The sequence below is a fragment of the Pteropus alecto genome, unplaced genomic scaffold (assembly GCF_000325575.1).
Source record: "Pteropus alecto unplaced genomic scaffold, ASM32557v1 scaffold76, whole genome shotgun sequence".
NCBI lineage: Eukaryota > Metazoa > Chordata > Mammalia > Chiroptera > Pteropodidae > Pteropus > Pteropus alecto.
Genome location: NW_006443138.1, coordinates 27,480,750 through 27,498,656, shown reverse-complemented (window position 1 = coordinate 27,498,656; position 17,907 = coordinate 27,480,750). Strand labels below are relative to the sequence as shown.

At 42.3% G+C, this 17,907-nt stretch overlaps 1 protein-coding gene across 5 annotated transcripts in view; it reads right to left on the bottom strand.

Annotated features, from left to right (window-relative positions):
* Nucleotides 1-239: 239 nt before the first annotated feature.
* The window catches only part of CRACR2A (calcium release activated channel regulator 2A), a 137,018-nt gene continuing 119,350 nt past the window's right edge, over nt 240-17,907 (bottom strand). For 3 of the 5 annotated variants that reach the window (XM_015598497.2, XM_006923849.3, XM_015598495.2), the window contains 3 exons: nt 5,426-5,527; nt 3,031-3,107; nt 240-1,391 (listed from right to left, as the gene is read on the bottom strand). In XM_015598497.2, coding sequence (XP_015453983.1) covers nt 1,307-1,391; nt 3,031-3,107; nt 5,426-5,527 — 264 coding nt within the window. In that variant the 3' untranslated portion in view covers nt 240-1,306. Of the gene's footprint in view, nt 1,392-3,010; nt 3,108-5,425; nt 5,528-17,907 lie in introns of all 5 variants that reach the window. The other 2 variants (XM_015598496.2, XM_015598498.2) reach the window with 2 other exon arrangements.

The window sequence follows — 17,907 nt, the reverse complement described above, 5'->3', positions numbered from 1 at the left end:
GTCCCACCCAGGGCAAGAGTGCCCTCACCAGCCCCACTGACAGCCATCCAGTGATGCTGGAGCACTGCCAAGGGCTGGGGACTCGCCACTGCCCAGCTGAAGGAACCACCATGGGATGGGGGTGGGGGGACACAGATCCTTGCCCTTAATCTGAGTGCCCTTTGCTGGTGCAGTGATAGGGGTACTGAGGCCGGCAGCCACACTCTGTTCACTTCACAAACACTAGCAAAACGACACCATCAGAACCACACTATTTTTTAATACAGTCTTCTGGAAAAAAATAAAATAAAATGAAGTCAGTAACTATGGACCTGTGTTGGGTCTCACTGCCGGCATGTCAATCTACTCCGTTAATCATCATGTGCGATTTTTCGAAGAGCTATTTTGAGAAACATTTAGAAAATGGCTTTTACATAGCTATATATACCTCATTTATACCCTCCAGAAATGGTTGCTCTGTTTAGCAGCAGATGGGTTTATTCCCCCTAGTTTTCTTTTCATCTCTCAAAGTTAAGTGGGAAGTAAGCCCACTCCCTAACCCTAGGCATATACTTATCACCCCCAGTCCACCTTGGAGTCCTGGCTGCTGGTGGGTGGTGGAGAGGAAAGGCTGTGGGTTCTTTGTAAGGCACCATTCTGGAGAACCCATGGGAGCAAATACCGTGGGCCAGGGGCAGCTGAGAGAGCCTGGGCCCTGAAGTCTGGAAAGGAGCCCAGGAGATAGGGTGTGGGGAATATGATGAGGGTGCCCTGGTCTGCTTCCCTCAACATCACAAGAACATCTTGACGTCTATGAAGCATATGCCAAGCGTGTCCCATTGGTGTAAAGAGAACAGGAACCAAAGCCAGACCAACCACCCTGGCAATGCCCAAGTGCTGTATCTGTGGCCTGCAGGCAGCAGCAAGTCAGCGCTGCACAGTTGCCATGGCAACCGCAGTGCTGAAGCTCCTAAAGGCAAAGGGAGGGGAGAAGGGAGGTGGAGAAGGCACTTGGGCGGCTTTTCTAGAAAAGACCATCTGTTTCTTTCCCCCAAGCCAGGCTGGGTGGAGGGGGCGTGGAGGAGGGCAGGGAAGAAATGGGCATCTGGGGTCTAGAGAAAGAAGGGAGATAAAAGACTCCAAGATGCTCCAAGAGCAGCTTTCCTGACTAGTTGTGCTCCCCTTCCTTTCTGAGGAGGCAAGTCACTGATAAGGATAAAGGTCTAGGCAGGTCTTGGTGGAAGCATCTGTGAAGGAGCCGTGTGCAGGATACAGGGTAGGCCCTATGACCTTGGGCCTGGGTGGAGCAGTCCTGGAAGGCCACTTATCAGCCACAGCAAGGTTTCTTCTTGGCAGGTCGGTCAACCTGAATGGCGTCCTCCCTCACTGTGTCTTCTTGCTTCTTGAGGATCCTGAGCGAGGGGAAGGTATAGTGTCAGCAGTGGAGGACTGCTAGGCCCTCAGGTCACAGGCCATTTGGGTAATAAGGAGGGACCCCAGCCTTACCAGAGCATCAGAGAGAGCATTCCAAGTCTTCCCTTGGGGAGTACAGGTTCATGACTATAATTTATAAAGCCTGGATTTAGTTAATATGGAGGCTTCATCACACCTCCTCCAGGAAGCCTCCCCTGATCCTCCAGGTGGTATAAGTGCTCCTGATAGCACTCTAACTCTTCCTCTGTTATAACCCCATCACCCAGTATCACAATGCACTGCTCCTTATCTGGCTCCCTCAGCAAAGAAGGAGATGCTGAGGGCAGAGATTGTATCACAGTACACAATAGAAGCTCAGAAAATATATTTCTTGGTTATGAACTCTATGGAAGGGCTGTCCCATGTGGCCACAGCTCCAGATTCAACATAGGAAGTGAAGGACTAAAAATTAAAAATAGTGGTAAGCAGCGGTCCTCAAACATTTTGGCACCAGAGACCAGCACTCCTATGAGAATCTAATACCTGATGATCTGAGGTGGAGCTGAGGCGGTGATGCTAGCTCTGGGGAGCAGCTGCAAATATATATGAAGATTTGCTCAACTACTGCTCACCTCCTGCTGTGTGACCCAGTTCCTAACAGGCCACAGACTGGTACTAGTCCACCATCTGGGGGTTGGGGACCCCTTGTGGTAAGGATCTTATCCCTGGTCTATACAGCCCACGTGCTTTCACCTTAAGAATCTCTTTTGATTTTTACAATAACCTGTGAGAGGGCAGGGAAGGTATGATTGATGTTCCTACATTAGGGGCAAAGCTCAGAGAGGAAGGGTGACTTGCTCTGGGAATCGGTGGCAGAGAAGCCTAGAACTTTCCTCAAGGCCTCCCATAACTCTATAACCTCTCTAATGCATAGAAGGAGTTGTTCTGGGTTTTTAAATTACTCAAATAAAAATATTTTTAGATGCTGAGTGAATGCTGAGCACAAAATGAGCACTATTAAGTATTTGTTCGATGGGTGAATGGATGGAATGAAATGAATGCCTAAATGAATGAATAAGCTAATGCCCAAGTGAGGACCTATGTGGTTTTGTTTTCTTAATTTTGGTGTAGGCAGAGGCTGTGGAACCAGTCTTTCCATGAAAACAGTCTTTGAGAACCATTGCTTTGGGTGCCTCTGGTTCCCAATCACAGCCCCTCGGCCCCTCGGCTCCTCGCCTCCCACTTCCCAGCCCTAACTATTCTTGCTTCCAGCTGGCTGCCAACGAATCCCTGCTAAGATATTAGCCAGTGTTGAGGGACCTATGATTTGACCTTTCCCAGGATCATTTGCATTTAAAAAGAGGATTCCTTTAAGACTCCAGAAGAAGACTGCAGCCGTGAATGACATGCAGGGAGGCTTTCATTTTTGGCATTATTGTGTTTCAGAAGGCTGTCCCTGACTCCTGAAATCCCAGACAAAGGCCGAGGCCACTGGCCCCTTTACCCAGAAGGCTCAGGCAGACAGAAGACAGGCCCAGAGGCGGGCGGGGGTGGGATTGGGGTGGGGAGTAGTGAATGCAGAGGTTCCCACCAGACCTGCATAGCAGAGTCATGTCACCTGCTGAGTTGTGTCTCTACCTGGCCAGATGGAGGAGGGACTCTTTGGTGTTATGACCAGAATAGGCACTGCATTCATAGAAGATCAGATTGTTCTCCTAGAATCATAAAACAGAGGGAATAATCAGAGAGCAGCTAGAGGGAGCCTTGGGGGTGGGGAGGGGGAGAATACCCCACCTGCATTTCCTGGCCCCCTCCTCACTCTTTAAGAGGTTGATCTCTGTTTCCTCCAGCCACCTGACCGATGTCAGTCAGTCCTGCAAACTATCTCCCTGGTGAGCTATAACAGCTGTAAAACAACAAGGCTGTAAGCTGCTTTAGTGTCCTATGCTTTCTAAAATTGCTCTCTGGTAGAGCATGTATATGCTCATTTCCTTTTTATACCAGCCTGTGATGCAGGCAAAGACACGAAGGCCGGGGTGGGTGATATTCTTCCCACTTCACAGGCAGGGAAGCAAAGGCTAGAGAAGATATAAGTGGTGGGCCTGCTCTAGCCACATATTTAGTTAATGGCAGGGCTCCCAGCAGCAGGCTTTTCCCAGGACACTGGCATGCCATGAGCCTTGGGACAGATGTCATTAAGGCACTCCATTAGGAATTCTCCTTCACACCAGTTCATTGACACTCTAGCTGCTCAGGCTGTCAGCACTGGTGCCACAGGACAATTGTCCATCACTTCACTAGGTGAAGGCTGTGCTGCATGCATGGTGGTGGCCTTTGGCCAAGGTTCATCATATTCCATTTATCACTCCCATTAATAACTGTCCTGCTTCCTTATAACAATGCTCATGGAATAGAGCCCTGGAGGCTGATGTCCTGTGGGGATGTGTACAGTTTAGTGAGGATACTTCTGTGGCTGTAGATCAGGAGCCTCTGCAAATGCTGGCTCCCAGTTCATCTTTCCTGCTCCACACCCTGCAGATCCAGCTCTATCCTCTGCCCTCATCACCCTTCCCTCCAGATACACTTCTGCCAGACTCTGACTCTTGGTCAGTTTGTGAAAGAATGAAGGTTCCATGGTGCGGGAGGGAGGGGTGCATAGAACCTAGAATTGGAAGGCATGATTTGTCTTCTAGCTTCAAGTCCTGACCCCACTGCTGGGGAGCTGTTGTGATAATTTGAATAAATCACTTAATTTCTCAGGGTTTCTGTTTTTTCTTTTTCTTCTGACCAAAAAAAAAAAAAAAAAAAAAAAAAAAAAAAAAAAAAAAAAAAAAAAAAAAAAAAGAAGAAGAAGAAGAAAAAGAAAGAAAAAAATGAGATGATAAAATTACAGGCTAGCAGTTTCTTAATCAAATTCCTTGGATCCAGATATATTTAGGAATCCAGAAATTTCCAGATATATTTTAGAATCCAGAAATTCTGAGTTTCAGAAAGATAATACATGTATATAGTACATATTATATGATACCCTTGGGTGAACCTGGCATAGTACCCTATCATCAAATGTATTAATATTTCTTCAGTGAAAAACTTGAATATTCATTCCAAATGTAGTACACAAAGACCATAAATAGCCTTGTGTCAGTTCTGGTAAGGTTTTTCTGCCAGATGAAATGCAAATACTCTTTCTGTTTTCAGCTTTTTGGATTTTAGAATTAAGGAGGAGGGACTATGGACATGTAGCTGCCCGGTGACCCTCCACAGGAACACCTACCAGGCCCTTCTGCCTCTTTTTTCCTTGAATCTTATTATCTGTGCCATTTCCCCAGCCTATGAGGTCATGAGCCCCTGTTTAGAGTGAGCACATGAAGAATTATAAATCCTGGGGCTGGATAGCGCCCCATCTTCCTGGACACAGAGTTCCCTGAAAACCACTCTGAGGCAGTGTGAGCAGCCCAGGAATAAGCATCACATGTCTTGCTGCCTGATTTCCATCAAGCCTGTTGGTTCCTGGCTTGGGCAAGAGAGCTGCTGCTTGTTTCATTGCTAGGATATCCAGTGTGCCCTCTGCATTTGAGTTCACAGCTTTGAAGCTCAATCTTGACAGAGAGGATGGACTCTCTAACAGAGCTGTCCAAAGAAGAACCAGCCTGCAGATAGTGAGTGTTTCATCCCTGAAGGTGATCAAGTGGAAACAAAGATGATGGGATTCAAGCATTAGATGGGAACGGAAATAAGTAACCTCTTACTACCTAAGAATTTATAAATCTGAGTCCTGAGGAAGAGAGTTTGGAGAAATTCTCCATACCCTAGTCATCCCTAGCCAACTCCATTTTGCAGTCTGTAGCTTTCTATGGAAATTTCCACATGTGCAGGAACTGGACCATTCGCATGATGCCAGGACACCCATCTTGCCCACTTGCTTCCTTCCCAGGAGGCTTCCAGAGATGGCTCCCACCAAAATGCTTTGGGACATGCCTGACTGCCCTTGGGTCCCACCCTCTCCATAGAGATGGAAATGCTTGCTCTTTACCTTGGCAAGCTGCTCTCCAAGGCCCCGGGGAACTTCCCGCTCTTTCTCATTGTCAATTTTATTGCCCAGCAGAAGAACAGGAATGCAGTCTCCCACAGCTTCCTGAAAAACAGACAATCCCCCAACTGAGAAAAGTATCCATAAAGAGAACATGAAAGGGCAGGCTTGAAATGCTAGCTAGAAAGACACAATCTGGCTTGTGAATCCTCTGCTGCCATAAGAGGCCAAGTAATATTAAAATCATCCTGAAAGCTGAGAGGGAGAGCCACCTTCTCTGAGAGCGTCTGTTAATAAGGCTTCTGTAAGGTACCTGAGGCCTGCCTCTGGGCACCTCCAGTACCCGTCAGTGCAGTGACTCCTCCAGCCCTCACCACTCTCCCTGGATGCTGGATGAAACATGTGGCTCCCCGGGCGTACTGGGAGTGGGTAGCAGGATGGGGCACAGTTGACATCCATGTACTGTGTGTCCTTTTCCAGGGCTTATGGCACCCCTGAAGGCATTCCTAAGTGACTAGACTTCATCAAAATGAGCCAGAATGAACAAAAGGAATTAATGTAATGTGGTTTGGAGCTGCTATTGGGGCTGCTGTAATTAGAAGGGGCATCTCCAGGGGCCTCATATTGGGTATATAAGCTCCCTGAGGGTTGAGTCCAAATCTGACTCATGGTATTGGGTCCATAGTGCCTGATAAATGACTGTTGTGTGCCTCGTTGTACTTTACCGCATGGGACATCACAGAGCCCTGTCATTGGGTGCTCTGCTCTAAAAGAAGCCCTGCATGGGGAAGAACTGTGTGGCTGGACTTCTTGGGCCAGAAGTAACACGTTTATGCAAAGTTAACCCTATTTACTCCTCCAGTGGCTGTGGCGGGTCAGCAGGGCCTGCCACCCAGAGTCTCTACAGCCTGGGTGCCCTCCCTTGTAAAATGGGTATGCTGCACATCTCTCTCCTGAGGGCAGGCAGAGGCCCAGGTCACACAGTTATTCAATGAGTAAACAGGGTAACGTTCACTTTTAAAAAGGTTGTTATTTTTACTGTGTGAGATATTTATTCAGGGTCTTTTAATCATAATTTGATAACAAAATAATTTATCGTAGCTAAATGTTTTAATAGAGAGAGCTGTGAGATAAGAAGCTAATAAGCCATTATTATTTTGCTAACAGTTCAGCTACTTTAGATTACCATTTCAAATACATGTCCAAACTCCATCCAATAGGTACACCTATTTTAAGTTTAAATGCAATTACATTTGAAATTAAGCCTCAGTGTTTCCTTAATCTACACATTTATTTTATTGCTTTCAACAGTGAAAAATTTCTCCTTTACTAAATGAGTGTTGAGGCTCAGAGAATTCTAAAGAACATTCATCATAAAGTCAATGAGTTATGAGGACACTTTGGTAGATGGGCCCACAATTCTCTAACGTTTTTCTCTACATTCTGATTTCCAAAGAACTCTCTGCTATTTAGTGTATTATAAACTAGAACTCTCTAAAAGCAATATTTCCATATATCCATGGTGAGATGATAAGGAATGTTGGTAAAGATGACTCAAAGGCACTATAAGATCTTACAGTGTCTTCTGACCCATCGAAATAGATTCAATTATGTACACTGTAGTTGATGTGTTAAGTGGATTGCACCATATTCCAATAATTCCATAAGTGGGTATGTAGACAATGCTGTGGCTCCCTGTTACCAGAGTATTGGTTAATGAGAATACCTCCATTTTCTGACTGTGCTTCACCAAACTTGGGTGAAGAGTTTTTCACAGAAATAGAAGAGGAGGAAACAGGGAAATGGGCCAAAAGGCTTGCTGTTTGGAGCACATGAGAGAGAGAAAGAGAGAGAGAGAGAGAAAGAGAGAGAGAGATATTTGTAGATCGATGTGTGAGGAATGACTAAGGCTCGTGGGATTTCTTCACATGGAACCTCTCTGAAAATATGAACATCAGACTTGAAATCCCAGGGCATAATTCTAACTTGATTCTGGCATCTTGGAGTGGGTGATGGCTTCAGTTTCCTCCCCTGCAAAGGGGATGCTAGGAACTAAAGGATTGAAGTAGGGAACAGCTTTAAGTCCAACATCTGAGCCCCGTGCACCAAACACAGCACTGTGCCTCTTGGGAAAAAAAGAGACAGTCTTATTCTTTAAGGAAATTCCTGGATATAAAAGTAAAAGAGCTTAGAAGAAGCAGAAAAAAAGCCAAGTCCCCAGCTGGAGCTATAGTTTCTGTTCTTTGCATTGTTCCTCTTACATAGACGCTCTGGACAACTTGCTTCCTCTCAGTGGGCACTAGCCTTCCACTGATAAAGAAGAATCAGGCATTTCTCCAAAGATATGGCAAAAATAAGTGAGAACACACATAATGCTGGAGAGTGTGCTATCATGGGCGGTCAGTGGATGTTACCCTGACCCAAGATTAATCTCTTATGCTGGGCCACAGGGAGGGTTTGGGGCTGGGGCAAGTGTCTCATAGTCTTCTCTCACCTTAACCTCAAGTCTTGAGCTATTTGCCTGAACTTCACACCTTTTGCACACCTAACTAGGTTTTCAGCCTATTTATTGCTTGGCACAAAGATGCTCATAAGTATCCACCAGATGAAGCAACACTTCCTTTCAAAAGTCCAAAGCCCACCTCCTTTGAAGAACAAGTCTAAGGTCTATTGACACATCTATAGATGTTGATATAATCCCATATGTGTGCTGGGTCAGAGGGAAGGAATGGAAGCTCCTTAGGTAGGCACATGATCTCTCTGTAGAAGAACTGGTTCTGTTGTGGCTCTGCTGTTCCTCAGTAGGGCTTGCCCCAATTGCTCCTTTTCGCCAACTCTCTCTTCTATGAGCTGTCACATAGCCTCTAAAGCTGGTTTCTGTCCTCTCACTTTGACACAGAAGCCTCTCTATACCTTCCATCACTTTAGTTGCCTTTCTTTGAACTTGAGCTTGTTGGAAGACAGACATGTTGGAATTCAAAAGATTACACATCTCTGGCTTTAAATAACAAGGACTGTCAATTTGAAGCAGAGGACTGGCATTCAGCTCAGAATGTGCAGCTGTTTGATTTGGTTGGTTGTAGCGTGTGTGTGTGTGTGTGTGTGTGTGTGTGTGTGTGTGTGTGTGTGTTAATATCTATTTGCTGGGAGGCAAGAAAAGCACTTACCCGGGATAATGCTACCAGAACAAAAAAATTTCTCAGCACATTAAAGTATGCAGTTATACTAAGAAAAAAATGACTGCAAAATTATATCTTGGGGGTTTCCATATTTATCCACCCCTGGACTATGAGTCAAAACAAGATTTATTTGTGTAGTTCATTTCAAACTGCTAGCACTTCAAGCTCAACTTGGAATGTGGGGAAAAAATCAAACTGCTATTTTTTGCTCTGTGCTGTACATTGTCACCAATGACAAAGATCACAAAACGAGAATTAAAAAGCAGTCCATGAAAGGAGAGGAAAGTAGGCCTGATCCGTTTCAGCTGAAAATTGTTCTGCTTTGAGATGGAAGCTAGAAGGACTGAAAAAGAAATAGACACCTATTTTTCAGAAGCAGATTTCAACCATGGGCCATGTGTTGAGAGAGAAGCATAATGCAGTGGCAAAGCCCTAGATTTTAGTTCTGGCTGTACCATCTGACAAGCTGTGGGTGCCTTTGGACAAGTCACTTCCTCTCTCTGGATCTCAGGATTCTCGTCTATAAAACAAGAGGCTGCATTAGATTGATCTACAAGTTTTTTTCTAGCTCAAAGACACTGGTCTTGTTGGCTTACTGATGCCAGTCATATTCCACTTCCTTGACTTATAGGTCTAACAATATACTACTATAGAATGACAAAAAGATCTCATATAGAAGCCCAACATGTCAGGGCTGCAGATGCTAGGGACAAACAATCTGGATTTGGGGAAATACCAGCCACTCAGGTTTGTATCAAATCCTATAATCTCTATCTGATATGGGCCCCAAAGTCTTCAGATATCCAGTGTGTCCCATGGGCTAAGCATGGAGCCCTTAGAGCTCAATCAGTTTTTTCTTTAGATTGAGATGAGGAGGTAGGGGAAGGTTGGGAATGCTGAGTTGGCAGGAATGACTAACTGCTTTGATTTCCTATATGGTGTGTAGGAAATGTAAGATGGTAAGGAATCAGCACAGAATGTATTAGAGCCCAGCTTGGGCTTCTTCTGCAGAAGGCCTGTGGGCAAAGTAAAGCTGCCTAGGTGGGAAGGGCTAGGAAGGGTGGAGTGGGAGAACAGTAATGGGGGTAGGACACTCCTACCTCATAAAGCAGAATGAGTGATTGTTCTCCTGTGCCAAAGAGTTTTAGCTCCCTCTGTGCTGGAAGGACCCTCTAGGGTCCTCTGATGGACACGTACTCCTGCCTTATCCTGGCCCCCACATAGAACCAATGCCAAAAACTGTGGGGGCCAGAAGGATCCTTTCAGAGCCTCCAGTCTACTCTTTCATTGAGTGACTGGCCTCAGTGTCATGGCCAGGAAGTGGCCGAGGTGGGATGGTAAGAACTTCCTTTTCAGGGAACTTGATACCTCCTCCAAGCATCTGTTCCCATCCCACACGATCTCTCCCAAGAGTAAGTCTTTGCCATGTATAATTTGGGGCAATTTCAGCCCTTTATTCTTGCATTGCTTTTCAGTTTGTGGGAAGAAGGGGCACTGGGAATAGGTGGCCAGCATTCACTTAATAATAAGGCTTCAGAAACTGAAGCCTGTTATTAAAGCTCCCCTCCATCCGCCCTTCCCCAGGTAAGGGAGTTAGCAAAGCGCTTGAAGCTTGGTGGAAAACAAGGTGCTCCACAAATACAAAGTACTTATTATTTTCAGTTCCTCTCTGATCAGATTAGGTGTCAAGTTTGAATCTATCACCTGACACCTCTGATTGCTGGTTGCCAAGGCAGAAGGAGTTAGCTTTTGAAGAATATGGAGAATAATTGCATTTATGATGCCACTGTTCCACACCTGCAACACACAGTCCGCCATCTAACACAGCCTCCTGCACTTGCTCGTAAAACCCTGGGCTACCAATCTTGGTCCATTGTACTGAGTCCCTTGGAGTGCCTTGAGAGTGATGCACATGTGGGAGAGGCTCAGAAAATTCTTGTTGAAGGGGCATGAACATCTTTGAATATAATTTAGAGCCTTGCTTCTCAAAGTGTGGTACCTGGACCAGCAGCATCACTTTCCTGAGTACTTGTTAGAAATGCAGAATCTAGCCCCAGGCCAGACTTGCTGAGTCAGATTTACATTTTAGCAAGATGTCCAGGATATTCCTATGCATATTGGAGTTTGAGAAGCACTTGTTTAGGCTGGGAACCATAGTGGCTGAGAATCACCTGGGAAACTGTTTTCTTTTTTAAATTTCCAGTCCCTGAACCATTCTATCTGGGAGAGAAGGCCCTGGCATCTGTTTTGTTTGAAAGCTCCACAGGCGATCCTGATGTTCATCCAGGTTTGGACTCATCATTTAGAGTTTAACGATATCTTTTGCTAATTTTAAAAGCAAAACTCAAACTACAAATTATACAAAAACATCCCATCCACACGCTGATAATTCTGAGTTAACCATGTACAAATTTGCTATCTCTGCTTGTCCTCCTAAGCCCATAGATGCTCTAGTGCTCTAAGGGGACTCTTGCTGGGTACATGCTGACAATACTTTTCAGCCCCACCCCATGCAGGAATATGACAGACACCCAGTGCTGGGGAATGACTGAACTCATGCTTCAAGCTGAGATGATGGCTCTCTGATATTTCTTCATCTCCATCATCAGCATCAACTACCTAATTTTCCATCTCTCCTGCTAGATCCCAGTGTCTCTGTGCAAAAAAAGGAGTCTTAGAAACTACACCTCCCTACTGATGGCAGAGAGGGCAGTTGCATAAATTTGTCTCTGTTCATCCCTACTAATCCCAGACTATTTGAACTGCCCTTGTCCAGCTCTGGTATATATCAAAATTCAGATATTGTGGGACAATTAAATGTTTGTGGCTGGAACATATATGACAAACCCACAGCTAACATCATAATCAACAGTGGAAAGTTGAAAGTTTTTTCTGAGTTTTTTCTTTAAGATCAAGAAGGAGTCAAAGATCATATATGACAAACCCACAGCTAACATCATAATCAATAGTGGAAAGTTGAAAGTTTTTTCTTTAAGATCAAGAAGGAGACAAAGATTCCACTTTCACTACTTTTATTCAATATAATACTGGAAGTCTTAGCCACAATTAAAAAAAAAAAAAGAAAGGAAGAAAAAAGAAAGAAAAGGCATACAAATTGGAAAGGAAGAAGCAAAACTGTCATTACTTGTAAATGACTTGATACCATATATAGAGAACTCTAAAGAATCCACCAACTATTATAATAAGTTAATTCAGTAAAGTGGCAGGATACAAAATTAATATTCAGAAATCAGTTGCAGTTTTATACACCAATATCCAGCAATCAGAAAGAGAAATTAAGAAAACAATCTAATTTACAATTGCATCAAAAAGAATAAAATACATAGGCATAAATTTAACCAAGGAGGTAAAAGACTTATACTCAGAAAACGATAGGACTTTGAAGAAAGAAATTAAAGAAGATATAGATAAATGGAAGCTTATACCATGCTCATGGATAAGAAGAATTAACATCGTTAAAATTTCCATAGTACCCAAAGCAATCTACAGATTCAGTGCAATCCCTATCAAAATACCAATGGTATTGTTCACAGAACTAGAACAAGTAATCCCAAAACTTATATGAAAACACAAAAGATCCCAAATAGCCACCGCAGTCTCGAGGAAGGATAAAGTTGGAGGTATCATTCTATCTGATTTCAAACTATACTACAAGGCTACAGTAATCAAAACATCATGGTACTAACATAAAAGCAGACACATAGATCAATGGAGCACAATAAAGAGCCCGTGCCTATATGGTCATTAAATCCAAGACAAAAAAGGCAAGAATATAGAATGGGGTAAAGTTAATCTATTCAATCAATGGTGTTGAGAAAAGTGGACAGATACATGCAAGAAATGAAACTAGACTATCTTCTTACACCATGTACAAGAATAAACTCTATATGCACTAAAGACTTAAATTTAAGACCTAAACTATAAAACTCTTCAAAGAAAACATAGGCAGTAAACTCTTTGACATCACTCTCAGCAATTTTTTGTTTTGATATGTCTCCTCAGGCAAGGGAAACAAATAACAAAAAAGTAAACAAATGGGACTACATCAAACTAAAAAGTTTTTGCACAGCAATGGAAATCATCAATAAAACAAAAGGACAACCTACTAAATGGGAGAAGATATTCGCCAATGATACATCTGATAAGGATTAATATGCAATATATATAAGCAACCCATATTACTTAACACCAAAAAACAAACAAATGAACAAATAAAAAAAACCCAAACAATCCAATTAAAAAATGGGCAGAGAACTGGAATAGACATTTCTCTCATGAAGACATAGAGATGGCTAATAGACATTTGCAAAGATGCTCGACAGTCACTAATCATCAGAGAAATGCAAATTAAAACCACAATGAGATATCACCTCACACCTATCAGAATGACTATTATCAATAAATCAACAAACAACAAGTGTCGGTGAGGGTGTGGAGAAAAGGGAACCTTCGTGCACTGTTGGGATTGCAAATTAGTGGAGCTACCATAGAAAACAGTATGGAGTGTCCTTAAAAAATTAAAAATAGAACTATCATATGACCCAGCAATTCCACTTCTGGGTATTTATCTGAAGAAATCCAAAACACTAATTTAAAAAGATATATGCACTCCTGCGTTCATTGTAGTATTATTTGCAATAATCAAAATATAAAAGCAACTGGTGTCCATCAACAGATGAACAGATAAAGAAGATGTGATACATTTATACAATGGAATATTACTCAGCCATAAAAAAGAATGAAATATTGCCATTTGAGACATGAATAGACCTAGAGGGTATTATGCTAAGTGAAATAAGTCAGATAGAGGAAGACAAATAGCATAAAATTTCACTTATATGTAGGAAAAAAAATAAATGAACAAACAAAACAGAAACAAACCCATAGATCAGGGGTCTCCAACATGGTACCAGTCCATGGTCTGTTAGGAACCAGGCTGCACAGCAAGAGGTGAGTGGTGGGCGAGTGAGTGGAGCTTCATCTGTATTTGCAGCCGCTCCCCAGCACTAAATCACCACCTCAGCTCTACCTCAGATAATCAGGCATTAGATTCTCACAGAAGTGTGAACCCTATTGTGAACTGCACATTAGAGAGATCTAGGTTGTGTGCTCCTACAAGAATCTAATGCCTGACGATTAGTAGAGAGATTTAACTGTACAGAGACCATAATAAATCAATTGCTTGAAGACTCATATCAAAACCCTATCAGTGAATGGCAAGTGACAATTAAGCTGAATCTGGTGGCGGGCTTTACAGCAGCAAGTGAGTTGATGTACTTCAATTGTACAGCTGCATCTGGTGGCAGGCTTTAAGTCAGAATTCAATGCTTATTTTAGTCTGCACGTGGCCTGTTCCTTATTTCATTTACCACTTCCATCTATGCCTCCTTCCCGCGCTGCGCATTTGTCTCAGTCACATTTCTGGTAAGCCCATAAGCTAACCCAAACCAAAATGAGTAAAAATCAAACATTACTGGAGAGCTTCTTTACAAAGGGCAAAGGACCCAATAATGAGACAGCAGAAGACTCTTAAGACCGCCAGGAAAAAGAAAGTTGCATTTAAAAGAAAATACCACAGTTCTTACTTAAAATATGGTTCATTATAATAGGTGATTCACATTCTCCAAGCTCACTTTGTATAATGCGAAGCAACTGGCCAGACAACAAAGCCATGAAAGCTTCAAAACTGCTTCACCACATGAAGACCAAGTACCCTGCATTAAAAGACAAGCCTTTGGGGTTTCTCAAAAGAAAAAAAACAATCGTGAACATGAAGAACAGAAGCAGTTATTGAAGGCCACCACTTCATCAAATATGTCTTCACTGAGAGCATCATTCATAGTGGCTAACCGCATTGCTAAAGCTAAGAAGCCCTTTACTATGGGTAAAGAGTTGATCCTGCCTGCTGCAAATGACATTTGTCGTGAACTTTTAGGAGAAGCTGCACTTCTAAAGGTGGCACATGTTTCTTTTTTGGCTAGCACCATAACTCGATGAATTGATGAAATAGCAGAGGATTGAGACACAGCTGTTAGAGAGGATTAATGAGTCACCATGGCATGTGATCCAGGTTGAGTCTACTGATGCTGACAACAAGGCAATGTGCTTGTTTTTGTGAGATATGTTTTTCAGGAGCATGTGCATGTGGCTATGTTATGTGCATTTTTGTTGCCAACCAACACCACAGCTGTAGAACTATTCAAGTCTTTGAATGATTACATACATATCAGGAAAACTGAATTGGTCATTTTGTGTCGGTATATGCATGGATGGAAAGGCTGCCATGACTGGATGACTTTTGGTTTCACTACTCAGGTCAAAGAAGTCACTTCTGAATGTGAGTCTATGCACTGTGTCATCCATAGAGAAATGCTGGCTAGCCAAAAATGTCACCTGAACTTAACTACATTTTGCAGGATGTGTTTAAAATTATAAACCACGTTAAAGTACATGCTCTTAACTCATCTGTTCATGCAGCTCTGTGAGGAGATGGACACAAAGTACACACATCTTCTCTTATACACAGAAGTGAGATGGCTTTCTAAAGGCAGATCACCAGCCAGAGTTTTTGAGCTATGAGAGCTGCTCCAGAGATTTCTTTTAGAAAAACAGTCACCACTGGCAGCACATTTGTGACACAGAATGGATCACAAAACTTGCTTACTTGTGTGACATATTCAACCTGCTTAACCAACTCAATCTGTCACTTGAGAGGAGAATGACAACTGTGTTCGAGTCGGCAGATAAAATGGCTGCATTCAAAGCCAAACTGGAATTATGGGGGCGATGAGTGAACGTTGGGATTTTTGACATGTTTCAAACATTAGCAGATTTTGAAAGAGACTGAGCCAGAGCCTTCTTTCTCCCAGCTGGTGCATGATCACCTATCTCAACTTTCAAAAAGTTTGAGCATTACTTCCCAACCACAAAAGGCCCCCAAACTGGGAAGGAATGGATCTGAGACTCATTTGAGAATAAGCCAGGTGAGTCGACTTTGTCCATGCTAGAAGAGGATCAACTGCTTGAGACTGTAAATGATGATGACCTTAAAAGTATGTTTGAGACAACTTCAAATCTCCATACATTCTGGATTAAAGTTAAGGCAGAGTATCCTGAGATTGCCACGAAAGCACTGAGAAGCCTGCTTCCATTTCCAACATCCTATCTTTGTAAAGCAGGGTTTTCTGCAATGACAACAACCAAAACGAAATTACAAAGTGAACTGGACATAAGCAAGACACTTCGGGTGTCACTGTCTCCCATCGCCCCCAGATGAGACTGTCTAGTTGCAGGAAAACAAGCTCAGGGCTCCCACTGATTCTGCATTATGGTGAGTTGTATAATTATTTCGTTATATATTACAATGTAATAATAACAGAAATAAAGTGCACAATAAATGTAATGTGCTTGAATCATTCTGAAACCATCCCCTCCCACTGCCGGTCTGCAGAAAAATTGTCTTCCATGAAACTGGTCCCTGGTGCCAAAAATGTTGGGGACCACTGGCATAAATAAAGAAGACAAACTGATGGTCACCAGAGTTGGTGGATGGGTGAAAAAGGGGAAGGGATTAAGAAGTACAAATTGGCAGTTATAAGAACAGTTATGGGGATATAAACTACAGCATAGTTAATATAGTCAATAATATTCTAGTAACAGTCTATATAGTGCCAGGTGGGTACTAACTAGACTTATTGAGGTGATCACTTTGTAAGGTATATAAATGTCTAACCACTATGCTGTACACTTAAAACAAATATAATATTTTATGTCAACTGCAATTGTTTTTTAATCAGAGCAAAATTTATTTATTTTTAATTTTTTCCGCCATCTACCTTCCTCCTCCTCCCTCCCCCCTACCCTGTGGTAACCACTAGTCCATTGTCCATGTCCATGAGTCTCTGTTTGTTTGTTCTGTTCATTTGTTACTTTTAGGTTTATATCCCTCATATAAGTGATATTATGTGATTTTCAACTTTGGCTTATTTCACTTAGTATGATTATTTCAAGGTCCATCCATGTTGTTGGAAATGGCAGTATTTCATCTCTTCTTGTGGATGGGTAATATTCCACTGTGTGTATGTACCATAGCTTCTTTAGCCAATCTATCGTAGGACAGACACTTCGGTTGCTTCCATGTCCTGGCCACCATGAATAATGCTGCTATGGACATTAGTGTGCAAATATCTTTTCAGATATGAGTTTTCAAGTCTTTGGGGTAAATACTAGTAGAGGGATTGCTGGATCATATGGTAGATCGATTCTTAGTTTTTTGAGAAACATCCATACTGTTTTCCATAGTGGCTGTACCAATTTGCAGTCCCAATAGCAGTGTATGAGGGTTCCTATTTCTCCACATCCTCTCCAATATTTGTTATTACTTGTCCTGTTGATTACAGCCATTCTAACAGGTGTGAGATGGTATCTCATTGTGGTTTTGATTTGCATTTCACTAATAGCTAGCGATGTTGAGCATCTTTTCATATATTTGTTGGCCATTTGTATGTCCTCTAGTGAGAAGTGTCTGTTCAGGTCCTCTGCTCATTTTTTGACTGGATCGCTTTTTTTTGTTGTTGTTATTGAGTCATATGAGTTCTTTGTATATTTTGGATAGTAGGCCTTTATCGGAGGTGTTGTTTGCAAATATATTTACTCATTCAGATGGTTGTCTCTCTACCTTGTTGACGGTTTCTTTTGCTGAGCAGAAGCTTTTTAGTTTGATGTAGTCCCATTCATTTATTTTAGCTTTAACTTCCCTTGCCTTTGAGGTGAAATTCATAAAATCCTCTTTAAGTCCAAGGTACATGAGTTTTGTTCCTATGTTTTCTTCTATGTATTTTATTGATTCCAGTCTTATATTCAGGCCCTTAATCTATTTTGTGTCAAGTTTGGTGTTTGGTGATTAACAACAATCTAATTTCATTCTTTTGTAGGTGGCTTTCCAATCTTCCCAACATCATTTATTGAAGAAGTTTTCCTTTCCCCACTGTATGGTTTTGGATATTTTGTCAAAAATTATTTACCCATATAAATATGGGTTTACATCTGGCCTCTCGATTCTGTTCCACTGGTCCGTGTGTTTGTTTTGCTGCCAATACCATGCCGTTTTGATTACTGTCACTTTGTAATATAATTCGAAGTTGGGCAGAGTGATGCCCAAAAGGCATTTTAAATGTAAATGATTTAAACACTTCAACTAAAAGACAAAAAATGTAAGATTGGATAAAAAAGCAAGGCCCAACTATATGCTGCCTACAAAAAAAAATTTAAATATAAAGGTAATTA